This window comes from Dendropsophus ebraccatus, chromosome 4 (genome assembly GCF_027789765.1).
Source record: "Dendropsophus ebraccatus isolate aDenEbr1 chromosome 4, aDenEbr1.pat, whole genome shotgun sequence".
Lineage (NCBI taxonomy): Eukaryota > Metazoa > Chordata > Amphibia > Anura > Hylidae > Dendropsophus > Dendropsophus ebraccatus.
This window is the reverse complement of record NC_091457.1, coordinates 80,200,785-80,228,460: the sequence shown is the minus strand read 5'-3', so window position 1 is coordinate 80,228,460 and position 27,676 is coordinate 80,200,785. Positions and strand designations below refer to the sequence as shown.

Genomic DNA, 27,676 nt, shown 5'->3' with positions numbered 1-27,676 from the left:
TCACATGGTTCATGGATATTTGTTATAGATTTTGCACTTGACAGAATTGATAGACATGTCGTACACTTTATGCTACTTAGTAACAGTTCACAAAAGAAGTTGTAGTTTGGGTATTGTGATTGGATGCAGCCAGAAATTGGTATTAAATGCCACTCGGTTGGTCCTCTAATGGAGGCTTCTCTGGGCAGCAAGTAGCAAATGAATTATTTTCTATTTATTGTTTAGAAGTAAAGTTAATTAACCCTAAATTATAGTCATCTGACGGCATTTAGAATGCTTTAGGCCTAAGAGCAGGGCCAATAAAAAGTCCAAGCCAAAGATTTGTATAAAGCTTAATAAAATGTCCATCATCACGGGTTTTATGTCTTCTTTTTAAGGTCCTCTAGTCTTTTTGACAGATCTTCAAAGTCTATATCTTCATATGGAGAGGGATCTGTTGTTGGTGACAGGCGAGCAGGGCTGACTGGTACAGATGGAAGCTTTGGTAATGGTAGGTTGTCATACTTTCCAGGGACATTGTTTGTATTCCATTGGGCTCTTGGATTGGTGTCAGCACCTGCAAAGAAAATAAATTTATATCAGGGTTAGGGTCCTTTTACAATGTACAATCTTTGGCCGTCTGTGACTGCAGAAGAGTTTCCCATTTGAATACATAGCTATCAGCCACACATCTCCTGTTTACACAGCTAGGTAGGCGGCCAATTAACAATGATTTATTGGGATGCACAAAAGATGCGCTTAGTAGACAAGCCGGCTGATCGCTGGAACTTATACACTGGCCCATTATTGGAGCGTTTCAAGCAATGCTTATTGGCGATAATCAGGCCGTGTAAAAGGGTCTTTACTCAGAAAGGTCATTGTTTAGTCTAATGATGGTCATACAGATTTGATAGCTCGTGGGCAAAAGATCACATTGATCTACCATTTATTTCTCCCAATCCCTCATACACAAGCATGCTTAGCTTTGCCAAGCATACCTGTGTTCTGAATGGAGGACGTGGAATATATTTCAGCCAGACATATCTGATCATGGACTAAGAGTCACTGGTACAAGGGCCAAAGTATCACTAAGCATGGCTCTGTTTCTATGATTTCTAGTAAGTAAATTTTATCAATTTTTCTTTAATTTGTCTACAGTGTCAGACAGGGTCTGGTAAGTGATGATGTAATACTGTAGTTTACAGGAAGTCAGCTGACCCAGGATAGACCACTTCCTCTGCCACATTAAACACTGTGATTTTCAGCCCTTTTTTTCCAATTGATGGTGAGTGTGCATTATAAGACCTGGAGTTTTTCTTCCAACTGAAATGTGCTGAAATCCAACTGTGTGATCTATTTCTGGCCTTACATCTGCAGTCAGAAAAGAGTCAGGAGGTTGTCATACACATTAGTTGATTGGCTGACGCTGAAAAATTGTTGGGTTTAGGCAATTTTACATGGGTTTTCCTATTTATTATTACTTGCCCTTGTTACTTGCCCTATCCACAGGACAAGTATGAGGTCATGAGGGTCCAACCTCTGATCCCCTCGGGGATCTCTAGAGCGGCACCCCGACTGATTTGTTTTGAATGGAGCCGCAAATCGGAGCATGATCAGCGGCACCATTCATTCTTTGTGGGCGACGTGCGACCACCTCAGCCTGTGCTCCATTTATCTGTTATAGGGCTGCTGAATGTTTCAGAGTTCAGCATTCATAAATGTTCTGCAGCACATAGAGAATGAATGGAGGGATGAAGTGATGGCTGCAATACATGCTTTATTAATTCTGGGGACAGTCAAGCAGTGGGCATTCAACAGCATGTTATCATCTATCCTATGGTAAGAAGATAAGCTGAGATGGGAATACCTTTTTAGGCTATATTCACACAATGTACAAACAACAGCTGTTGTTGCAATACCACGGCCATTATTAATGTTCCTGATTATTAATAATGGCCATTGTTGCACAGTAATGTTGTTGCACAATAACTAAAGAGAAGCCGTCATTACTATGTTGTGTGAATATAGCCTTAAAATGTAGCTGTTAAAAAGACATATCAAACTTCTGATCCGTCAAGGTCTGTTCAGAAAGCAACCGTACGGAAAAATAAGCCAGGAGAAGTATACACTTTGTGAATGCACTCGCAGCTCTGTGTAATGTGAACTAGATGGCTTCCTGATCCGGGTCTCATAAACTCAGAGTGGTAAAAGAAGTGTGCGGCAGTTAATTCTACTGATTGGTCAGGGGCTGAACACTCGGAACCTGCCAATAAAAATATTTGACATGTCCCGAGGACAGGTACCTTTTTACTTTTTTTTTAATGCAGCAAGTGTTACTTAAAACAAACCAGCCACAGTGAGGGCTTTTAGAAGAATAGGCCTTGTGCACATAACTTGCTGATGTATAGGATGTTTTCACAGCAACCAGAACTACCTGGCTGTGACAAGTATGCTTAATGAAACCAATGTGGCAAAAGAAGACAATTTTTGTTCTATTTGTGCTCAGATGTGCTAATTCTCACCTCCTCCTTAATTTTCATTATTTTGTTAAAAATAGATGATAAGAGACAGATACTAGTAAGTAAATAATCATCACACGTAGTATTTCTGTCAGTCTTTATTCAACCAAAATCTGGAGTGGAACTGACAGGGCAAAATGATAATGGAAAGATTTGCATAGCTTCAGAGTTTTTAATCCACTACTAGATTTGGTTGAAAAAAGACTGACAGAAATGCTATGTGTGAACCTAGCCTGAGCATGTTACAAGCAAAGCAGAAATGCTTACTGAACCTGAAATTACTGCACTTACCAGTATCACGAGAAGGAAAAACCTGTGAGTCTGGTCCAGGTGGTTTTAGCTAATAAAACACAGAGAAACACAGTAACTTGGTTAAAGGGGGCTTCACACAGCTTTTTCATTATTTTTTTTTTTAACCAAAGCCAGAGGTGCATTCAGAAAGCAAAGGCTACTATAAAGGAAGGACATATATTTCTCCATCCTACTGTATCCACTTCTGTTCTTCTGTGCTTATTTTCTTCCATAGTGTGTGTGCAGTGTCCCAGAGCGGGCGTCCACTTCTTCTCTAAGCAGGTATAGGTTGGTACTATGTATATACTCTTAGACTAAGGCCTGTAGTATGTTTCTCCCACTACCAGGTATCATGACTTGCACCTCATATTGCACGGCTGAAGGAGAAACTATACTAAGGGTTAACTGATCACTGTATTGATTATATGAGTCATGCCACTGTCTGCTAATTTTATGTTCTACCAATTCCTGAGATAGCAATTCCTGTGGCATGTTCAAAGTTCCTGGTGATCATTTCAGGACAAAGTCAGTAGCTGAGTAAGAGCTTATTTTTGAGAGACTCTGCAAGTACTAGGTTTCCTAAGAGGCCACCTTTTCAGCTAACTTTCTCCCTTGGTGGGCCTATGTCCCTGATTCTGTGTTACTCTGTGCCCACAAGATAGCTTAGGCAGATGTTCATTCACATGGATGTAGGATTCTTCTCTTTTTCTAAGTAACAGCCCTCAAGCTGAGAACCCTAGGGTCTGGATAGGGCCAACGGGCAGTCCACTATCACCACCGCTGTCCTTAATCAAAGGTTATTCCCTACCAGTCACTACCACCAAAGCCAAGTTTATTCAAGTATAGACTATGGGGCACATTTATCAATGTGCACCCCTGGCGAACACCACTGAAAAGGGGCAGATTCTCTCCTTTTTCATGGCATACAACAGCCTTTCCCCTGCTCGCCTGATGGACGGAAAGGGGGCAGAGGCACGGCAAGGTGGAGAGGAGGCGTGGCCTCCTTTTGTACCTGATTTGTCAGGATTCAGGTGTAAATCATACAAATCTACACATACTGGAAGCAGATGTTGATTTGCTGCACAGAGCCTACACCTGGCACAGGGCTTGCCGGATTTACTAAAAGGCATGTGCCTCTTAGTAAATCCGTTCGCAGAAAAATGTCTCCCTATATTCATAGGCTGTATTAGGTGTTTATCAATATTCCTACCAGCATCAAAGCTGTGCCTACATAAATTATCTTCTCTTCTCTACCAGCGTACCAGCTGTGATTCCTTAGGTGTCTGTGTCTATTCTTACCAGTGAGAAACTACCGGTATTTGCTTTCCTACTAAGATTATCGTAACTGTGAACTGTCTATGTTGCTCTAAAGTGGCTGTATTTTGTTTTTGCACTTCAAGAGAATTCAGTGAAGACTTTGTTGGTTTATGTTACCTGGCCTACATCATTACTACTGCACTGCATCTGCAATACAACTACCCTACAACCAAGAAAGCTGTGTGTCAGTGTATCCAGGGTTAGGCTCATACCACTCCTGGCCATTGTGACAAATGTCTAGTTGGTACATCACCACCTTGCCCCAGCTACATAACATGTAGCAACCCTGGGTAACTGCATGTGGACAAAGATTACTTATGGCCAAATTGGAAAACCATGATAAAGTGATGAAGATTATATGTAATATTATTTTAACAAACAATGGGATGTTTTTAATAAAACATAGAAACATAAAAGATTGTTGGCAGAAAAAGACCACTGGGTTCTTCTAGTCAGTTCTTTTAGTATTTCCATTCTTATTATCTTAGGATAGATATATGTTTATCCCAGGCAGGTTTAATGAATTAAATGAAATATCTAGAGATTTACAAACACATACAAAGGATTTTTAGTTTGCTTAATACAGAAGACTTTTTGCATTCTAGGAGATAAGATGGCATCACAAGGAGCCTGTGCAACAGCAAGGCCATGCAGCTTTCTTCTAGTGAGCCATATGGCCTCTATGCTCTGCTTCAGTCCTAAGTAACGTTATGGGGAAAATACAGAAAGCTTCTATTTAAAACTTACCAAATCAAAGGATGGAGAAAAGCCTGGGGCAGGTGGTCTTCCTCTTGGAGGCGGATGTATAAAAGTGCACTCCTCATAGATTCCAACATCAGGAACCGTCTTTTATAAATAAAATTAGAAAACAGTAAGAATTTATATGCTATGTATTATTTTGGTCAGTATATGGTCCTCAATTTGGAATTTGTTATTCAAAAAAAAGGACAGGGTTCAAAACACAGCCACGGCTACTTGACGTCCGTTTTTTGGACAGCGGTCATTAGTAAATTAGTAAAACATTGTGTGGCTATTGGACTTGAAGTGACCACAATGTAGAAAGCAGCCTAAAACAAATTAAAAAGAGGGACAACCTATGGTAAGCTAATTATTTGTCGCTGATTATTGCAACAAACTGGTCCAGATTCATCAATATGCCTGGAACCAATCCTGTCTGGTTGTGCCCACAGAAGCCAATCGCAGCTCAGCTTTAATTTCTTAACAAGTGGCAGTAAAACAAAAGCTGAGCTACGATTGTTGCTATGGGTAAAACCAGACAGTTTTAGTTTCAGGCAAATAGATATAGCCACAGTTTTATTTCTCTCTGAATATGTATGATGACTGTAATAATTATTGAGCATCACTCAATATAAATGACATCACACCTACAACAGTGGTTGTCTGTCAGTAAATGACAGATGTAACAACAATGTACCATATGCTTTATGATACTTACAGTTATCTGGGGATATGGACCCCTGCCATTGCCTCTGATGTCCCCTCCACCACTGCCCCAGCCACCAGGTCCTCCTTTTTTATCATTATTTGTAAAATCTGAATGGCCTCCATCAACTTCAAATCCAGAGGGTGCTTGGGCCTGGTAAGAGAAAAACTGCTTATGCCTTGTTTATATACTTCACCCAAACAAGCATAGCTTATTATAAAAGATATTCAAATTAATAATATTGCCGTGGCCCGGGTGCTGGAGGTGGTATTATACAGCAGGTGGGCTTGGTGTTTTTCTGGTTCACTTGTCATGGTGGCCAGGAGTGGTGATACCCACCCCCGGACACTTGGGCACTGGCACTTGAAAAGGGTAGCACAAGGTGAGGGTGTAGGGTGGAGTTGGTTGGGAACTATGTGGGGCACCTGCACCTATGATTGGTCAAACAGTACACAAAACAAAACGGCAAATTAACCCATTACTTTCAGCTGTCCTCAGACAGACAGTTTAGAAGAAGAAGACTGTGACACCTAGTGGGGAAAACACAAATAACACTTTTATCCCCTCTGTGCGATACCTGACAGAGATACTTTTCCCAGGTGGCATAAGAACTCAGTGGACCACCCGTACTGGGACCCTACAATATAACGCCAATTAAAAGCAAAGTAAGATTTATATAGACACCAGTTCTCAGATCTACTTTACCATTACTCTTGCATCTGGTTCATACTGGACGTTGTAGTTTTTGGCAATCTCAATCAGATATCTCTCCACCAAGATTTTTGGAGGTGCTTCTGGACTTAATTTATGCATCAGCTGTATTAAGGGAATAGTATATAGTTATTTAGTGGTAAACAAAAACTTTCAGTGACATATTCTCCCTGCTATGCTCTTGGTCCTAAGAGATCTGAAGACTTGTTTTCCAGTTTGTTGTTGCTGCAGTGGCCTTCTGCCCATCTATAGACCATCAATAAAAAATTATCGGACTGAACGGTCAGTAATCGGCCAAGTAAGGCCAATAATCATTTAGTGTAATAGGGCCTTAAGGATGCAAACAGCCTGAGCCACTGTGATAAGTCAAGCGCATTCTTACACTGTCTAATCTAAATTTAAGCTTTCTCAAAAATAAATCTGGGTTACTGTTTCCAAGTACCATTTCACCAGGTTATTTAATAAAATATTTTTTAACTTACTCTTTGACTGACTGTTCCGATCTGGTTTGACCTACACAGGTTTCCATATTCTTTACTGTACTTATTACAGAGTTGATTGGCTACCTGTAACAAAAATAACAGTTTTAGTATTTCATAGACCAATATAGTCCAACAAAGCTGGCAGTGGCGGAACTACCGCCGTAGCAGCCGTAGCGGCCGCTACGGGGCCCCGCCGTATCGGGGGCCCGTGGCGCGGGCCCCCGGAGCTCACATAGCCTGTAGCACCTGATGCGAGCAGGCCTCCCGGGTGCTACAGCTGTTTGGGGTCCAGGCAGTGGCCACGAAGGGGGGCCCGCGGGGCCCTCCCGATCAATTACTCTTGTGACCGCAAGCATTGTTTTGCTTGCGGTCACAAGAGTCCTGCTCGGCTGCGCGGCTGCCGGGGGTGTCGCATCTTACAAGAGTCGTGCGCGGCTGCCGGGGGTGTCGCATCTTACCCCCGGCAGCGCGCGCATCCCAGAACTCCCTGCGCGCCTTGGGCCCTGACTTCCGGTTCCGGCGCGCAGGGAGCTCTGGGATGCGCGCTGCCGGGGATAAGACGCGACACCCCCGGCAGCCGCGCAGCAGCCGGGGACAGACCAGGAGGAGAATCAACGTGGGAACGCGTTGTCAGGTGAGTTAAGTTTTTTTTTTTTTTTTTTTTTTATCAGCCTGCAGGGTGGGGGGAAGGAGGGGGGCATCTATGAGGGTGGGGGGAAGGAGGGGGGCATCTATGAGGGTGGGGGGAAGGAGGGGGGCATCTATGAGGGTGGGGGGGGGGGAGGGGGGCATCCATGAGGGTGGGGGGGAAGAGGGGGCATCTATGAGGGTGGGGGGAAAGAGGGGGGCATCTATGAGGGTGGGGGGAAGGAGGGGGGCATCTATGAGGGTGGGGGGGGGAAGAGGGGGCATCTATATGGAGGGGGGGAAGAGGGGGCATCTATGAGGGTGGGGGGGAGAGGAGGCCATCTATAAGGGAGGGTGGGGGGAGAGGGGGCATCTATGAGGGTGGGGGGGAGAGGGGGCATCTATGAGGGTGGGGGGGAAGAGGGGGCATCTATGAGGGTGGGGGGGAAGAGGGGGCATCTATGAGGATGGGGGGGAAGAGGGGGCATCTATGAGGATGGGGGGGAAGAGGAAGCATCTATGAGGGTGGGGGGGAAGAGGGGGCATCTATGAGGGTGGGGGGGGAAGAGGGGGCATCTATGAGGGTGGGGGGGAGAGGAGGCCATCTATAAGGGAGGGTGGGGGGAGGGGGGCCATCTATAAGGAGGGCAACATGGGGGGAGAGGGGCCATCTATTTGGGGGGGCAACATAGGGAGAGAGGGAATACACAGAGGGGGGCATATATTATTAGGGGGTCACATAGAGTCAGGGCTACCCACTAAATGAGGGTGTAAAGGGGACAGTACAGATGTGCAGTGTGTAGAGAGATGAGGATGGTGCCAGAGTGAGGAGACTAATATGTCTGTCTGGTAGATTCTGTGGATTCGTGGCTCGGAGAAGTTCTCATAATGGCCCAGGGCAAATGGAGAAGATGAAAAGGAAAGAACTCCGATCAGAAAAGACGTCCCCTGTGAGTCACCTGATATAACTGCACTGTAATGTATATGGTGTACAGGACCTGTGTAGAGCTGGGGCCACCTCTATATGACTGGATGAGGTGATTTAGTGTACTGGATTTGGTCAGTAACAATATGGTGTTGATGGTTGTGGTGTGGCAGTAATGTTTCCTTCCTATATACTGGTATTACTGGTAATATTGGTCTCAGTATACAGGATTTGGTCGGTAACAGTATGGCGGTAATATGTACGGTGATAATACTTTCTCTTCCAATATGCTGGTGTTATTGGTAATATCTGTCTTGGTGTATATATATATATATATATATATATATATATATATATATATATATAATATTTATACACACACACACCAATAGCATCACTTGGTCGTGAAAGGAGGGGGGGGGGGGCCAAGTTGGCCTCTCGCACCAGGGCCCAGGAGACATTAGCTACGCCCCTGGGTCCAGGGGTGTCCCGGGGATTCCCAGGCAGCACAGGTGAAAGGCTCAGAGTGGCTTGGAGTCCGCCGGGGGCCAGGGTAAGTACTTCTGGCGCAGGGACTTCAAGCACTAACAAGCGCTCCTGTGTACAGGCTAGGGGCGGACGCTGAGCTCACTGGTACCGGTGCTTCCGGGGATGCTGCCCCCCCCTTGCCACTGTATTGCTGTCCCGGCAGCACAGGTATCGGTGAGCTCAGCGTCCGCCCCCAGCCTGTACCTCCGGCACAGGAGCACTTGTTAGAGATGCACCCTGCGCCGGAAGTACTTGCCCCGGCGGACACTGAGCCACTCTGAGCCCGACACCTGTGCTGCCTGGGAATCCCCAGGACGCCCCCTCGGGAGAAGAGGAGAAGACAGCCGACGGGGGAGTTAGGTGAGTTGTGTTTTTTTTTATTTTCTATCTGCTTTGCAAAGGGGGATAATACAGGGTGGGGCCATCTATGGGGTATATACAGGGGGCCATCTATGAGGGATATACAGGGGGGCCATCTATGGGGGATATACAGGGGGGCCATCTATGGGGGATATACAGGGGGCCATCTATGGGGAATATACAGGGGGGACATCTATGGGGAATATACAGGGGGGCCATCTATGGGGGATATACAGGGGGCCATCTATGGGGGATATACAGGGGGCCATCTATGGGGGATATACAGGGGAGACATCTATGGGGGATATACAGGGGGGAAATCTATGGGGGATATACAGGGGGGAAATCTATGGGGGATATACAGGGGGGCCATCTATGGGGGATATACAGGGTGGTATATATAGGGGGATAATACAGGGGGCCATCTATGGGGGATATACAGGGGGGTATATATAGGGGGATATACAGGGGGCCATCTATGGGGGATATACAGGGGGGCCATCTATGGTGGATAATACAGGGGGGACATCTATTGGGAATATACAGGGGGCCATCTATGGGGGATATACAGGGGGGGCATCTATGGGGGATATACAGGGGGCCATCTATGGGGGATATACAGGGGGCCATCTATGGGGGATATACAGGGGGGACATCTATGGGGGATATACAGGGGGGGCATCTATGGGGGATATACAGGGGGCCATCTATGGGGGATATACAGGGGGCCATCTATGGGGGATATACAGGGGGCCATCTATGGGGGATAAACAGGGGGCAATCTATGGGGGATATACAGGGGGCCATCTATGGGGGATATACAGGGGGCCATCTATGGGGAATATACAGGGGGGACATCTATGGGGGATATACAGGGGGGACATCTATGGGGGATATACAGGGGAGACATCTATGGGGGATATACAGGGGGCCATCTATGGGGGATATACAGGGGGCCATCTATGGGGGATATACAGGGGGCCATCTATGGGGGATAATACGGGGGCCATCTATGGGGGATTATACAGGGAGGTATACATAGGGGGATAATACAGGGGGTCATCTATAGGGGGACACCATGAGGGGGCATTTATAAAGGGACCAAATGAGAGGGCATCTATAGGGGGACAACATGGGGGACCATCTTTAAGGGGGATGGACAACACGGGGGGTAATTTATAAGGGGCCAACAAGGGTGGCATCGGTAAGGGGGAATACACAGAGGGGCATATACTATCACATAGGGGATCACATAGTGTCAGGGCTATCCACTAAACAAGGGGGTAAAGGGGCCAATACAGATGTGCTGTGTGTATAGAGATGAGGATGGTGCCATAGTGAGGAGCCTAATATGTTTCTCTGGCAGATTCTGTGGATTCGTGGCTCGGAGAAGTTCTAATGGCCCAGGAAGGATGAAGAAGAAAATGAAGGAAACAACTCCGATCAGAGAAGACGCCCCCTGTGAGTCACTTAATATAACTGTACTGTAATTTATATGGTGTACAGAACCTGTGTAGAGCTGAGTGTGTTGATGGCGTAGTGGTCGATTGAGGGGGTGGGGGCCCCAATCAAAAGTTTGCTATGGGGCCCAGCCATTTCTAGTTACGCCCCTGAAAGCTGGTCTTGTATTAAGGAATTACAGAGATTTTGCAATGTGTACAACCTAAAGGGGTTGTGCCATGGTTCAATTTAAATTTGTTTTGTCACTTAAAAGAGATGTCCAGTGTTTTCTAAAACCCGGTATCCTGCAGGGGGAGAGGGGAAATTGATCACAATTACTGACTTACTTCTACCTCTGCCGGAAGTCATTTTCCCCCGGGTTGTGATGACGTCACAACTCGCAGGAAAAGGCCTGTCCCAGCTGTTGAACTGGCCACTCAGCCAATCAGTGACTGGAGCAGCGTCCTGCCCCAGTCATTGACTGGCTGAGCGGCCAGTCTATCATCCGGGTTGGGAAGTGGACACCGTGGAGACCCTGGAGCCAAGGGATCCAACGCCAGGTCCTGCCACTCACCGAGAGCACGGAAAGAGTTAGAAATTGTGATCAATTTTCCCCCTCCCCTGCAAGATGACGGGTTAGAAAACGCTGGACTTCTCCTTTAAAGGGAAACTCCAGCACAATTTTCTTTCTTTCAAATTAACCGGTGTCAGAAAGTGCCAGAGATTTGAAGTTTACTTTAACTAAAAACCCTTTTTTTCCAGTATTTATCAGCAGCTATATGTCATAGAAATAGACATAGATATGCAGGACATATAGCAGCTGATAATTACTGGAAGGCTTGAGATTTATTAATAGAAGTAAGTTTCAAATCTCTGAAACTTTTTTCAATTTATTTATTAAAAACAAAAGAAGTTAATTGTCTAGATATTGCTTTTACATGCTTGTTATAGCAGTGTTTTATTCTCTCAGAGTGCTAGTGAAAAAAATATGTATGCTCCAGTGCACTAATTCTTTTTGGTTGGCTTGCTCAATAGCAGAAATTACTGGAATGGTTGTGTATAGGAGGATCCCAGGGTCACCACAGATACTTCAGTAGATACAGTAGGTACAGTTTTCGAGAACACTTCGGGATGGCATAACAAATCTTTAAAGGGGAACTATCAGTAGGTTAGATGGATTAAACATGCTGATAGCCCCCTATTGCGCAGGAGTTGCCTTTTCTTATCTGGTGCAAAGTGTCAAAGAGGCTATTCCAAGCCCCATGAATAAAATTCCAAATTAAAGGGGTTATCCAGTGCTACAAAAACATGGCCACTTTCTTTCAGAGACAACACGACTCTTGTCTCCAGTTCAGCTGCGGTTTGCAATTAAAGGGGTTGTCCGGCGAAAAAAATTATTCACAGAATAACACACATTACAAAGTTATACAACTTTGTAATGTATGTTATGTCTGTGAATGGCCCCCTTCCCCGTGTTTCCCCCCACCCACGCTAGACCCGGAAGTGTGGTGCATTATACTCACCGCATGTCGTGTCGTCCACGGTCTCCGATCGTCAGCAGTGACGTCTTCTTCGTAAGTTCGGCGGATCTTCCCGAGTGCCGGCCGCCCTCTGCAGCGTCATCCGAAGCTCAGCCGCGATTGGCTGAGCATAACTGTGCTCAGCCAATCGCGGCTGAGCGGCTGATGACGCGGCCACGTCATCAGCTGCTCAGCCGCGATTGGCTGAGCACAGTTATGCTCAGCCAATCGCGGCTGAGCTTCGGATGACGCTGCAGAGGGCGGCCAGCACTCGGGAAGATCCGCTGGCCTCCCGAAGAAGACGTCACTGCTGACGATCGGAGACCGTGGACGACACGACATGCGGTGAGTATAATGCACCACACTTCCGGGTCTAGCGTGGGTGGGGGGAAACACGGGGAAGGGGGCCATTCACAGACATAACATACATTACAAAGTTGTATAACTTTGTAATGTGTGTTATTCTGTGAATAATTTTTTTCGCCGGACAACCCCTTTAAGCTCCATTCAGTTCAATGGAACTGAGCAGCTGTCTCTGGAAGAAAGTGGCCATGTTTTTGTAGCGCTGGATAACCCCTTTAAGAGTGTTCCATGGATCACTCCCTATTTTGGCATCACAGGATTACAAAATGAAAAAATCACTTAGAAAATTTAAAGAGTATAGGTTTTTCACAGTGATTTTTATAAGCTCCTGAATGCTGGTTTCATACATGGCAGTTTTTTGGAAAACTGCTTCTGCTTTGCCAGGAGTGCGATGGAAAATATAAAGGGAGAACTTGCACTTCTCCTTCCTGTTGGATCCACTTCTTGTGTTGACACAAAAACTGCAGCATGTGTTTAAACCAGCAGAATAGCTACAGGCTGGAATGTCTCCTCTCTCTCCCAGCCCTGCTTGACTGACACCTGAAAGCTAAGTCCCCAGCAGGGTCAAGTATGGGAGGGGGAGGTGTTTTTGTCACACAGGGGGTTTCGTCACACTGGGGACGGGCAGGCCTGCCTCCAGCCCGTCAGGCCAGGCCTGTGAATAGACCGGTGCCCTGTGCGAGAATCGAGTCGCGGTTAAAAAAAGGACCATGGCACTGGCACCCCCACACCAGAGCCAGTCTATTCATATAAAAAAAAACTTAAAGGGAATCTGCAACCCCCCGTGCCAGGGCAGAGCGACCCCCCTTATACTTACCCCGTGCACGAAGTCCCGCTCCTGGATCTGCTCCCGTTGCTGAGATATCACCGTCGGAAGCCCAGCGCGCGCTCATCAGAGATAAGTCCGACGCTCATAGAGAATAAATGGAGCCGTCAATCTCTATAAGCGTCGGACTCATCTCTGATGAGCGCGCGCTGGGCTTCCGACGGCGATATCTTGCCACGGGAGTGGGTCCAGGAGAGGGACTTTGTGCACGGGGTAAGTATAAGGGTCTCCATCGGGGGGGTCGGCCGGGCTCTGCCCCAGCACGGGGGTGACAGGTCCTCTTTAAATCAATGTACTTTAAATTAGCTTTAAATTTTCATGCAAAATTTTAAAAAAGTGGAATATTTATCAAAAAACACCTGGCTTGCACTTTCCTCTTTTCTAAGTGTTTAGTTTATAACTGAACTATGCCCATTTGACAGAGAGAGCTGCACATGTGGCCCTCAAGTGCTGTACCCATATAAAAGTCTTTCTCGCGATGCTGACCAAGCAGCATGGACATTGTAGCATGCTTTTGGCTATGTACACTGTGGCTCTAGGCGCCTCAGCTATGGCAAACAGCTCATCAGCAGACGTGCCAAGTGTTAGTACCCCAGTGATCAGATATTGATTGCCTATGCAGAAGATGATTTATCAATACAAATTCCCAGAAAACCTTATCAAAGGGAATCGATATGGTTCCCTGGAGCACTGTATAAAGTTCCTGAGCAGCCCACACCGGCCATGGTTTTAGCAGTAGCTTTATACGGCAGAAAAAAAGATGTTTTATTACCTGTGCCCAGGACAGGCAGAGGTGGAGAGGTAGTCATGTGTGCGTCTCACAGCCCATATCTAGTCACCGCTCTCTACCTGTCAGTGCACTCAGAGGGAATAATAGACATGCAGAGAGACCCGTTACTGGCCTCTCTCCCTGTCAATTATCCCGCTGAGTGGGCTGACAGCCAGAGAGCTGTTGACTAGACTTGGTTTGGGAGCCGCACACATGACTACCTCCCTGTCTCTGCCTGCCGCGCTCCCAGGTAATAAAACATCTTTTTGTGCCGTATAAAGCTTCTGCTGCAGCCAGGGAACCATATCAGCCCAGTTGGGCTAACTGGTTCCCTTTAAAGCGTAACTGTCATTTCAGGGTCATTTTTTTGAAAACATTAAATATCAACAGTTCAAGCGATTTTAAGAAACTTTGTAATAGGTTTTAAAAACCAAAAGAGTTTGCTTCTGTACTGAAAAAGCAATCTCCCAGCCTCCTCCCTCACTTCAGAAGCAGCAGGATTTCTGTCTCCGTTATGTGGCTATGGAGAGGGGAGGGGCTGTTAGGAGTGACTGAGCACGGAGCAGTCTTGCACAGCACAACACCCTGCAATCTTCTCTCAGTAAGTTCATAGAGAAGCACTGACCTTTCTGACCCCAGAATCCTGCGTTTTAGGTGCCCAGACAGTCTACAAACAGCTGACCTTCATGTCACCTCTTCCTGCTCCCTCATCTCCCTCGGCCCCTCCCCCCTCCATAAGGATAGAATGGAGAGAGCAGAACCCGTCTTCACTGGCTTCTCTGTAATGAAGATGTGTTTGCCTGATAATGCACAGATAAGAAGTCAGGGGGGGAGGCTGGGAGATTGCTTCTTGAGTACAGAAGGAGGCTTTTTTGGCTGATAAAACCTATTACAGAGTTTCTTAAAATCGCTTTACGCTTTAAGTCAAGAGTCCATGTAACAATAATGACTTCTACCTGTCAAGAAATGTTCAGCACAATCAATATTTCAAGAATCCTTTAATTCTGACCACTTACTATCTGTAATTCTGTAATTTCAGTGAGACGTGGGGCAGCCCAGATTACAGTAGACACAGCTTCAGCCAAACCTGGGTCCAGCTCCCTGCACAGAGAGAAGACAGATAATTAGGGTTATTATTGGTTACTAAACAGTCATACGGACATTAATATGCTCCTCTATCGCAGTAGTTTACTTGTCTGCCAATGTTAAAACAGCACTGTGGCACAGTTATAGGGGTAATGTGGTTGTCACCAGTGGCGGATTATAATGTGGGTGGTTTGGACGGCCACCCGGGGCCCGAGGCTCCGGGGGGCCCATGCCACGCCGCCCACATTATAAACCGCCACTGCACTCTCTTGTGACCGCAAGCATTGTTTTGCTTGCGGTCACAAGAGTCCGGCTGTCCCCGGCTGATGTACGGCTGCCGGGGGTGTCCCGTCCTATCCCCGGCAGCGCGCGCATCAGAGAGCTCCCCGTGGGCCTGTGGCTGTGACTTCCGGCGCACAAGGAGCTCTCTGATGCGCGCGCTGCTGGGGATAGGAGGAGACACCCCCAGCAGCCGCACATCCACCGGGGACAGACCAGGAGGTGAGAGGCTCGACGGAGGAACGGATGGCAGGTGAGTTGTGTTGTGTTTTTTTTTGTGTGTTATCTGCTGTGCACAGGGGGGGGGGGAGGGGAGAAGAGGGGGACCATCTATAAGGGGGGGGAGAGGGAAGAGGGGGACCATCTATGAGGGGGCCAGCTATGAGGGGGGAAGAGGGGGACCATCTATAAGGGGGGGAAGGGAAGAGAGGGACCATCTATGAGGGGGCCAGCTATGAGGGGGGCCATCTATAAGGGGGGGGGAGAGGGGGACCATCTATAAGAGGGGGCCATCTATAAGGGAGAAGAGGGGGCCATCAATAAGGGGAGAAGAGGGGGCCATCATAAGGGGGGGAGAGGGAAGAGGGGGACCATCTATGAGGGGGGCAGCTATGAGGGGGGAAAAGGGGGACCATCTATAAGGGGGGAGAGGGAAGAGGGGGACCATCTATGAGGGGGCCAGCTATAAGGGGGGAAGAGGGGGACCATCTATAAGGGGGGGAAGGGAAGAGAGGGACCATCTATGAGGGGGCCAGCTATGAGGGGGGCCATCTATAAGGGGGGGGGAGAGGGGGACCATCTATAAGAGGGGGCCATCTATAAGGGAGAAGAGGGGGCCATCAATAAGGGGAGAAGAGGGGGCCATCATAAGGGGAGAAGAGGGGGACCATCTATAAGGGGGGGAGAGGGAAGAGGGGGACCATCTATGAGGGGGGCAGCTATGAGGGGGGAAAAGGGGGACCATCTATAAGGGGGGAGAGGGAAGAGGGGGACCATCTATGAGGGGGCCAGTAGCGGATTATAATGTGGGCGGTTTGGGCGGATTGACCGGGGGGAGGAGCCAGGTTGGGTGGACAGCCTGGGGCCCATGGTACATTTAATACGCCACTGGTTGTCACTTTTATAAAAGTACTGTGACAGTAACTGCTATCAGTACCCTGTGGCTGTCACTGTAATGCAAGCCCTTGGACTGTCATTGTTGCTTAAGTCCACATAATAGACAGGCTACAGTGAAAAAAACTTTTGCGCTGTACTCCACAGCCGTAGATTTTTTTGTAAGAAATTTGCACAGACAATCTGCAACAAACCTGCAACATCTAAACATTGTTTAATACCAATTTAGGGTAGCTTCCCACATAACGTATCCGCAGCTGTGAGTATGTTAAACTCAGTGCCATTAACCCGGAAGCAAGCCTGTCAGCGCACTGATTGGCTGACCGCCGGAAACCCCCGAAGCAAGCCGGAGTGGGGACCCGGTACAGGGGGTTAATGGCGCTGAGCTTGACATACTCACAGCGGGATGACAATCCCGTTGCGTGTATGTCAGCCCACTGAAGTGAATGGGCAAGCATCTGCAGCAGATTTCGCTGTGAATTCGCTGTGAGAAATCCGCTGCGAATCCGTTACATGTGAAGCTACCCTTAATCATTTTAAAACCTTGACAGCAGATTTAAATCCGGGAAATAAAGAAATGCAATTGCACTCCAGTATTTCGGGAAGTTTCACAGAGACTTTATTAAAGAGGTTTTCCCGTCGAATGGAAGTTTTAGTTATTATCATAGCTTATCATTAAAAATAATGTAGACAATGCCTTTACGTCAGTTACATAGAATCAATGTGGTACCACTGGTATCAGACACATGCATTCGTTTCAGCAACATACTGGATTGTAGTAATCCTTCCCTAAACTTTTGCTGCAGGAAAACGACACAGTGAACAGGACCTACATTGGTCTAAGTTGTTCACTACAATTACAGGCTTGTGAAGCAATTTCTACAACCAGACACATTGCACCAGTTACTGCATCGCCTAAACTCACTGTATAAAGTCTATATAAGCTCATACGTGTTACATATGAGGCCACATCTAGGGCTCCCAATTACTACTCATTGCAGACTGCACCTGCACTTGCCAGATTTAAACATGCAAATCGAGGTAGAATGTGGCAAAACGTACAAAATTACTGGATGTTGCATCCCTTTTTCCCATAATGGTGCATGGCCATACCAATGGACACACACCCTCTTTGTGCCTTTTGATATTTTACAGCAGCCTGAACCTTGACCTTCTAATCTTACTTCATTGAGTAAATCAATCCGAATCTTGCCAGTAGAAGGTCACAGTACAGCTCTATGATCTCCATAGCTTCCACCATATAATCTTCTCGTATTATATGTTCCACCCGGATTCGTGCTCTCTCATCCTTTCGGCATGATAAATAATCGGCAATCTCCTTTCGAGCTTTCATTGCCATTTCAGCTACAAGGATAATAATGTTTGGTGATTACAAAGAATTATAAACTAAATTTCTATTTCCTTTTTACTAAAGGCCATATATATACTTGTCTGACAATTTGTCAAAAGTTACTGCAAATGACAGTAATGCTTTAAGGTATCCTCAGAGAGGAGCATTTGGTGACCAAGGCCACCATGTTTGATGTAAAATACATTTTTATACATCTGTCAATCAAGCAAGCAAGAATACGGATTAGAGGGTGACTGAGGAGGCATTACAGCCCTCAGCCCTGCCGGGGCTTGGGAAAGCCTCTTTGACATTTTGCACCAGACAATCAAAGCATTTTTCTTACATTTTGCACTGACAGATGTATTAAAGGTGTCTAACAGTGTCAGCAGTTTGGAATGTAAATTGCAGCTGACAGATTCCCTTTAAGGGGGTTGCTGGTGACATAGGTGGGCACCACTGCAGCCACTGATTGGCTAAGTATGGCAGATACTGCAGGGATTGGACTGCACACAACCAGGAGGATGCAGAGACCATCAGAGGACCAGGAGCACTGGCACCTGCTGTGGGGAACTGGCAAAGGTGAGTGTAGTAGTATGTTTCCTTTTCAACCCAAGAGCAAATTTTGCTTTTGCCCAGACAGCCCCTTTAAGGCCAAAATATATAACAAACACAGTCTCAATATGGTCCATTACTGCTGACTACATGTAATCACACAAAATAATAATTACAAACTCACTTTTTTTCTTTTCCAGCAACTTCAGACGATTGATAGCAAGTCTCAGGTTAACTCGGAGGCGCTCTCCCTTAAACCCCGACTTTAACATGTTGTCTCTTCCTCCATAAAAAAAGACATACATCAATCATAAATAAAGTCTATACAGTATATCCATGACTATGTTATGTTCATCTGTGTTACATAAGATTAGAACAAAGTTGAAACATTATTTCCTTTTTACTTTTATCATTATCAATGTAACAAATTATTATAGGGAACGGAAGTTTATTTTTTATATTTGGTGACTAAAAAACCACCCTGAAAGTTGTGATGCACTGTAATATACCGACAAGAACAGGTCCTAAAAATGTTGAGGTTAAAGGAGAAGTCCGGAGAAATTTTTACTAAAGTATTGTATTGCCACCCAAAAGTTATAAAAATCACCAATATACACTTATTACAGGAAATGCACATAGTGCTTTTTTCCTGCATTTACTACTGCATCAAGGCTTCACTTCCTGGATAAAATGGTGATGTCATGACCCTACTCCCAGAGCTGTGCGGGCTGTGGCTGCTGGAGAGGATGATGGCAGAGAGATGCTCAGTGTCCCTCCAGTGCCCTGTGTCCCTCAGTGTCCCCCTGCCATCATCCTCTCCAGCAGCCACAGCCCGCACAGCTCTGGGAGTCGGGGCGTGACATCACCATGTTATCCAGGAAGTGAAGCCTTGATGCAGTAGTAAGTGCAGGGAAAAAAGCACTTTATGTGCATTTCCCGTAATAAGTGTATATTGGTGATTTGTATAACTTTTGGGGGGGCAATACAATACTTTAACCCTTTCACGACCTGGGATCATTGATGCCTCAATGCCCAGGTCGTGATTAGACATCAGCTTATGGGATCATAATGATCCCATAGCTGACGTCCCCCTAGCTCTGCCGCCTCTCCAATGTCCCCTGTCGCTGTCATAATCGTGTGACAGCGACAGGGGAGAAAGGGGAGGAGGCAGAGCGCATGGCCGTGCGCCCGATGCGCGTCCTGCCATCCATCTTGTCCTCCGCCGGCCTCCATACATAGAAACCGGAAGCCTGAGGCTTCCGGTTTCTATGACTACCATCAGGGCTCTCCGATCAGTTCGCAGAGCCCCGATGGACACCGGAGGGACAATTCTCCCTCAGTAGAGGGAGAATTGTCTCTCCGGAGCCCTATAGATACTGCGGTCTTGCTGACCGCAGTAACTATAGGGTTAACTCTCAGCACCGGAGCGCAGCTCCGGTGCTGAGAGTTCCGTCGGGCCCCTGGCTATCACTGATAGCCGGGACCCGCCGCGGATGGCACAGGCATAGCTCCTATGCCTGTTTCATCCTGTGCAGTAAATTCCTGTCGCTGCAGCACCAGGCATAGGCTGCAGCGATGTGAATTTACTGTGCAGCGGTGGGAGAAGGTTAATAAAAATTTTCACCGGACTTCTCCTTTAAAGCGTAACTGTCATGTTTTTTTTAATTGCAGAAATCAGTAGTATAAGCGATTTTAAGAAACTCTGTAATAGGTTTTATCAGCCAAAAAAGCCTCCTTCTGTACTCAAGAAGCAATCTCCCAGCCTCCCCCCCCCCAGACTTTTTATCTGTGCATTATCAGGCAAACACGTCTTCATTACAGAGAAGCCAGTGAAGACGGGCTCTGCTCTCCCCATTGTAAGCCTATGAAGGGGGGAGGGTCTGAGGGAGATGAGGGAGCAGGAAGAGGTGACATGAAGGTCAGCTGTTTGTAGACTCTCTGGGCACCTAAAACGCTAAATTCAGGTGTCAGAAAGGTCAGTGCTTATCTATGAACTTACTGAGAGAAGATTGCAGGGTGTTGTGCTGTGCAGGACTGCTCCGTGCTCAGTCACTCCTAACAGCCCCTCCCCTCTCCATAGCCACATAATGGAGACAGAAATCCTGCTTCATTTGATGTGAGGGGGGAGGCTGGGAGATTGCTTTTTCACTACAGAAGGAAACTCTTTTAGTACATAAAACCTATTACAGAGTTTCTCAAAATCACTTGAACTGTTGATATTTAATGTTTTCAGAAAAATGACCCTGAAATGACAGTTACGCTTTAAGCACAAAGTATAAGACTATGTTGCCACTTTGGGAACATAGTAGGAAAAACTGGTTGTCTCATAATATTGACGGCCATTAATAATGTTCAACGGCCGTCAATTTTACCACTATGTTCCCGAAGTGGAAACATAGCCTAAGGCTACTTTCAAATGGGCTGAATGTATTGTGGACATTCTGTCTTTGCAAACTAAACCCGTGAATAAACTGAGGTGCAGTGCACATTTCAAATCAACGGCATGTCAGTTTGTTTTGCAGATACACTGTGGATATTCAATAGAGATCTCAAAATCCACAATAAATTCACAGCTATGGATTCACCTGCATAAAATTCTAGGGATTTTCCACTGCAAAAAATTCCCAACATTTTAGTCTCTTGTGAAAATAGCTATTCAGAATCCATTTTAAAACCATGTACAACACATGTCCAATATTTTAAAAAAGGATACTTACTTTCAATAGTTAGGGTACAAACCCACTTGACGTATTTGCTGCGTGAATTAGTCTTAAAAATAAGCAGGCAAAACGCAGGTTGGCTTTATACAATTGTTCTGTGTTAAAATACGCAATTGCGTATTTTTGAAGCATGAAGCTACATGCGTTTTTCGCACAGATTGTTAACAACTGATGCTTTGCTAACAACAAGCTGGGTTTGTACCCTTACATTGAAACCTTTAACCGTCTTAAAGGAGAAGTCCGGCGAAAATTTTCAATAAAGTATTGTATTGCGCCCCAAAGTTATACAAATCACCAATATACACTTATTACAGGAAATGCACATAAAGTGCTTTCTCCCTGCACTTACTACTGCATCAAGGCTTCACTTCCTGGATAAAATGGTGATGTCACTTCCTGGATAACATGGTGATGTCACAACCCAACTCCCAGAGCTGTGCGGGCTGTGGCTGCTGGAGAGGATGATGGCAGAGTGATGCTCAGTGTCCCTCCAGTGCCCTGTGTCCCTCAGTGTCCCCCTGCCATCATCCTCTCCAGCAGCCACAGCCCGCACAGCTCTGGGAGTCGGGTCATGACATCACCATGTTATCCAGGAAGTGAAGCCTTGATGCAGTAGTAAGTGCAGGGAAAAAAGCACTCTATAAGCATTTCTTGTGATAAGTGTATATTGATAATTTGTATAACTTTTGGGGGGCAATACAATACCTAAATAAAAATTTTTCGCCTGACTTCTCCTTTAAATAGCATGCTCATCACTAGACAGAAAGTAAAATACACAGCATCTACCATGTATTCCGCACAGATATCTACCACGTATTCCATCTTTTCCCTATAAACATAGCATAGAAATTGAATGTTTAGGACCTTAACCCATAGCTGCACCAGGACGTTATTGAACGTCCTCGTGCCGCTATGGGAGTTCAGACCTCTGAACTGCCGCGATCCCGGGTGCCGCATGTAGCCCGGGCTCGCGGCTATTAGCGGGCACGGTCCGATCGCCGTGCCCGCTAATTAAGTACTTAGAAGCAGCTGTCAAAGTTGACAGCTGCTTCTAAATACTTGCTGTTATACATCCCTGGTGGTCTAGTGGGGGGATCGCCCCCCTGCGGCGCGATTGCGGGGGGGCGATCCCCGCATCCATACCGGGCCGGGGTCTGCTCCATAATGGCGCTGATCCCGGCTCGGCATTCTATTACTTTTGGCTGCAGCAGCCAAAAGTAATAGAACACCGATCTCATGGATTCATCTCTATGAGAGATCAGAGTGCATATACTAGAAATCCCCGAGGGGGGCTTCTAGTATATGTGTAAAGTAAAAGAAAAATGTATTTTTAATAACACAAAATCCCCTCCCCTAATAAAAGTCTGAATCACCCCCCTTTCCCCATTTTATAAATAAAAATAAATAAATAAATTGATAAACAAACATGTTTGCTATCGCCGCGTGCGTAATCGCCCGAACTATTAATTAATCACATTCCTGATCTCACACTGTAAACGGCGTCAGCGCAAAAAAATCCCAAAGTGCAAAATTGCGCATTTTTGGTCGCATCAAATCCAGAATAATTGTAATAAAAAGCGATCAAAAAGTCATATATGCGCAATCAAGGTACCGATAGAAAGATCACATCATGGCGCAAAAAATGACATCTGACACAGACCCATAGACCAAAGGATAAAAGCGCTATAAGCCTGGGAATGGAGCGATTTTAAGGAACATATATTTTCTTTAAAAGGTTTTAATTTTTTACAAGCCATCAAATCAAATAAAAGTTATACATGTTACATATCGTTGTAATCGTAACAACTTAAGGAACATATATAACGAGTCAGTTTTACCCCAGGACGAACATAGTAAAAACAACCCCCCCCCAAATAAAAAAAAAACATTTTGTTTTGCAATTTCACCACACATATAATTTTTTTCTGGTTTCCCGGCACATTTTAGGCAAAAATTACATCTGCCATAGCAAAGTACAATTAGTTGCGCAAAAAATAAGGGCTCATTTGGGTCTCTAGGTGGAAAAATGCAGGCGCTATGGCCTTATATACACGAGGAGGGAAAAACGAAAATGCAAAAATGAAAACTGGCTGTGTCCCCTAAGGGTTAAAGCACTCATGCCACAGAGCACAAGCCACATTTCAACCCAGTTTGCCCTTTGAAAAACAATGTGGGGAATTTCTTAAGGCTGGCTCTACACTGCCCTAAATTGTAAAAAAAAAAAAAAAAGGGTTACAGTCAATTGAGTTTTTTTGGAGGCCAGATAATTGCCACATAAAATGTGTATGAGGGCTTCCTTATTGTTTTTGTGTAAACTTTGGTGTAAAATTGTAACACATTACTGAGGAATTCACATGTTTTATTGTGGAAAAAATGTCAGTGTGGTGCAAAATTTGCTACTTTTTTTTACAATTTTTCTGATAAAAGCATTTTAATGTTGCATATTTCCCACCTGTTGATGACTGCAGCCACCATGCATACAGTAAGTTTGAGCTACTAATCATATGTGACCCTTTTAGATACATTGAATGAAAGTTCTTAAAGGGCTCCAAAAGAACAACAGGGGTTGCTATAAAGTCAATAAAATCAATATCTACACAGGAGCTTTTTTAATTAATTAAAATGGTAGCAGTCTTTATACTTAGTCTCTATGTTAGAAAAAAAATACCATGTTAAGTACAATTTTTACTGCGTTTGCTATGAGTCTCTCTTTAAAAAAGTATAACAACAACAGTTGTCTGTATTATTCCCGGCACTGGCTTTATGGAAAATAAGTAATAGGTGCGTCACTTCATCTTTAGCCAAAAAAAAATTACATCTCTCATTTGTATGTAGTAAAATACTGAGGCCAGGCTTTGTTTATGTGGCAGTTTCTGTCAGCTTACCATGTGAAACTCTGAGCTCATATCAGTGATAGGAATGGGACATGAGTCCTGGAACCTGAAAGACTGGTGTGACTGGTAATCTGGGACAGAGCTGACATCAAAGACATCACTGTGGAATCCGACACTACCACTGATTGTTGTTACAGTCATGGAAGAGCTCCAAATCCTAAAGAGACTGATATTTACCATGGAGATCTGGCCATAGGAAAAAGGACAGTTAGGGTGGTATTACACGGGCCGAACAGGGCCCGATAATACCTGTAAACGAGCGCCGATCTGCTAGATCGTTGCTCGTTTACTGGCTTTATTACACGGTCCGATAATCGTTTGACAAGAGCTGCAAGGACATCGTTACCGATGTCCTTGCAGCCCTTGCTAAACTGGCATACATTACCCATCCACGTTCCAGGGCTGCTCCTGCCGTCCGCTTCTCCCGGGGTCCCGTGCGCGCTCTAGCTTCACAGCGGCCTGTCAGCTGGTAGGCCGCTCAGCCAATCACAGGTCGGGACCGCCGCGGCCTGTGATTGGCTGAGCGGCCTATCAGCTGACAAGCCGCTGTGAAGCTACAGCGCGCACGGGCCCCCGGGAGAAGCGGACAGCAGGAGAAGCCCTGGAACGTGGATGGGTAATGTATATCGTTAGTCGCCGGCCACGCACCGCTATTGCACGTAGTGGTGCGCGGTCGGCGCCCGACAAAAATAGGGTCTAACCTATATCAACGATCAGCTGATGATCGTTGTCATCGGCTGATCGTTGCATTTATTACATGGAGCGATAATCGGCCGAATCGGGCCAATTCGGCCGATTATCGTTCCGTGTAATAGTACCCTTAATCTGTGACTAAAATATTCTTTCTTTGCTTGTTATATATTGTTTAACTACAGAGTGCACAGTTCAAAAAACTACACAGTGCAAAAAATACATCTTGTTTGCCAAAAAAAGAAGTCTTCTGTTGATGGAAAAAAAAAAACATACGCCAGGGAGAAGGCGAAGATTTGTACGTCTGCCGTATCCCCCGCTTCCCGATGGGGGGGGGGGGCTTAGTGTGTCAAGATGGGGAGAAGGCATGGCCTCCTCCCATACCTCATTAATCATGATTTACGCCTAGATCATGATGCAAATCTATACCTGCTGGAAGGATTTTAAAAAAAGTAAAACATTTTTATTTTACAGGGTAAGAAAGCGATAAATTAATAATTTCTCTATTGAGTACAAGGTATTGACATTCAATAGTCACTGCCTAAAATTTTAAAACAAAATGTGTTACAGAATAGAAGATTAAATGTACCGTGTTTTTTGAAAATAAGATGTACCCCGAAAATATTACATAGTTTCATTTTACAAGACTTTTGGAGTGGGATTGAAGTATATGCCTTAGTCCATAAATAAGCCCTAGTCACAGTCATCTGACCAGATCCTTGACATTGGGTGGCTAAGCATCAGCCAATCAGTGCCAGACTTGTTAAGCTCCTCCCCCATTTGCTCAACACAATCTGCAGGGGAGGCAGGAGGGGTAAGAAGATGCACAGCAAGGTAGATTAAATATGGAGGGAAGGAGGATACGTGGGCCAACTACAGAGGGGAAGAGAGGAATACAGTATGCGTGCCTTACTGTGGAAGGGGGATTTATACAGTATGGGGTAGCTACAGATCGGGGAGGAAGGTATACAGTATGGGGCAGATTTACTGTAGAGGTATGTATACAGTATGTAACATAGACAGAACACATAAGCTCGCTTGGACTGCATCCCACTCTCCCCCTTATCCTTTACCTACTCTTCTATTTTGGCATCAGTGTCAGTAATTTATTCATTTATGCTCATTCTAAGTATAGGACTCCAGTATGCAATCCTACTCAGTGATTCACAGTGATTCAGACATTCACAGAGAAGACTGTCATTTTTTAGGTCTGCCCACTGAACTCCTAAGTAGGGATGAGCAAACCGGCCGAGGTTCGGGTTCGCATGAACCTGAACTATCGGCTTCTGATTCCCGCTGTCTGCCCGCTCCGTGGAAAGGGGGGGATACAGCCTGAGGACCGCCTAGAAAACTGGGATACAGCCTATGGCTATGGCTGTAGCTCAGTTTTCCAGGCGGTCCTCAGGTTGTATCCAACCACTGCACGGAGGCTGCAGACAGCGGGAATCAGAAGCCGATAGTTCAGGTTTATACGAACCCGAACCTCAGCCGGTTCGCTCATCTGTACTCCTATGCCCAAAATAAGCATGTGAAAAATGTAATAGCTGTACTAAAATGTTTCTCTGAAATATGTAATTCAATGTGCTTGCTCTTTCTGCTGCATAATACTCTGCCACCAGGCTGTACTGCATCTTTAATATAACAGGTTCCCTTTAAGAGGTTTATTGGTAACTACTGAACATCAATATCAATTAATCAACAAAGGAATTATCATACTCCATATAGGAGTGTAGTAACTACATTGTCCATGGTCCATGTCCTGAACATATATTTCTGTGTAGTATTAAAGACTGCAGTGCCTTTTTGCAGGCAGTCTGATATATACAGAGAACAAACGGCCAAACATGAGCCCCTAAATACCCTTTTACACTGACATGGGCCCAACTGCGCCTGTATATAAACTCTGATCTAGAACATTGCCACAGAGCTTTTACACAGCTTTTACAGGCTTTTACACAGTCTAAGGCTAGGTTCACACTGCGTTTTCAGCATCCGTTTAACGGATCCGTTTTTTTTAACGTCCAGAAAAATAGGGTCAGCAACGTTTTTTGGTCCGTTTTGGTCCGCCCAAAAAAACAGATCCGTTTTTTTTTATAATGGAAGTCAATGGAAAAACGGATGCACACAAATGAATCCGTTTTTTGCAATCCGTTTTTCATGCGTTTTTTGGAAAAAACGGATTCGTTAAACGGATGCTGAAAACGCAGTGTGAACCTAGACTAACCAGTTGTAGGCAGGGATGCGCAACTGCTGGATCGTTTGTAAATCCCTTTAAATTTGTCATTGTCAGCTGCACATCTCCCACTCTACAAAGGATGATATGTCATATATCCATTTAGCTAATGAATGAGTCGCTGGTTGCCGGTCGCTATACATGGAACAGTTATTGGAAACAGTTGTATAAAAGGTATAAAGCCTATACTGCCAAAACATATACTTAAAAGATGCACTTTTGCGTAATAATTTATAATTAGACATTCTAGTACTATCAGTTATTTAGAATCTTGATAATATAGTAAAAGCAATAATAACCAGTCCCAATCACTAGTAAACAAATAAAAGCATAAACATAAATAATTGCCTTTAACAGTAATAATACAACCACAAATGGCTCTGAGCTAGAATTACAACTTTTTTTGGTAAGCTATTTTCTTTAGTTCTTTCTTTCTTTGCCCAATTTTTAAAATATATTTACGGTAATATAAATCAGGATATGATACTGCAGGTTAAATATTTCCTGTAATATACAATATACTGTAAAAAAGAATAAGTGATATACATAATAGTAAGTTTACCTGAGCTTTCTTCCTGCTAGCAGAGGGGAGAGGCAGGCATCAGGAAGTAATCCAGGCTCCAAGCAGTCTGTCAGGATATGTTAATCTATTTACTG

The 27,676-nt window shown here is 45.3% G+C and overlaps 1 protein-coding gene across 2 annotated transcripts; it reads right to left on the bottom strand.

The window, feature by feature from the left end:
• LOC138789751 (IST1 homolog) lies at positions 1–27,676 on the bottom strand. Of its 2 annotated transcripts, none has more exons than XM_069968545.1 (10): positions 27,582–27,676; positions 18,667–18,761; positions 17,764–17,944; positions 15,118–15,202; positions 6,744–6,827; positions 6,256–6,366; positions 5,563–5,703; positions 4,854–4,952; positions 2,790–2,838; positions 1–556 (listed from the first exon to the last, which is right to left on the bottom strand). In XM_069968545.1, exons 2-10 carry the CDS (start codon positions 18,752–18,754, stop codon positions 360–362), a joined length of 1,035 nt encoding a protein of 344 aa, XP_069824646.1. In that variant the 5' UTR covers positions 18,755–18,761; positions 27,582–27,676; the 3' UTR covers positions 1–359. The 2 variants fall into 2 exon arrangements, with proteins under 2 accessions (XP_069824646.1, XP_069824645.1); XM_069968544.1 differs by having other exon boundaries at positions 18,667–18,765; positions 27,582–27,675.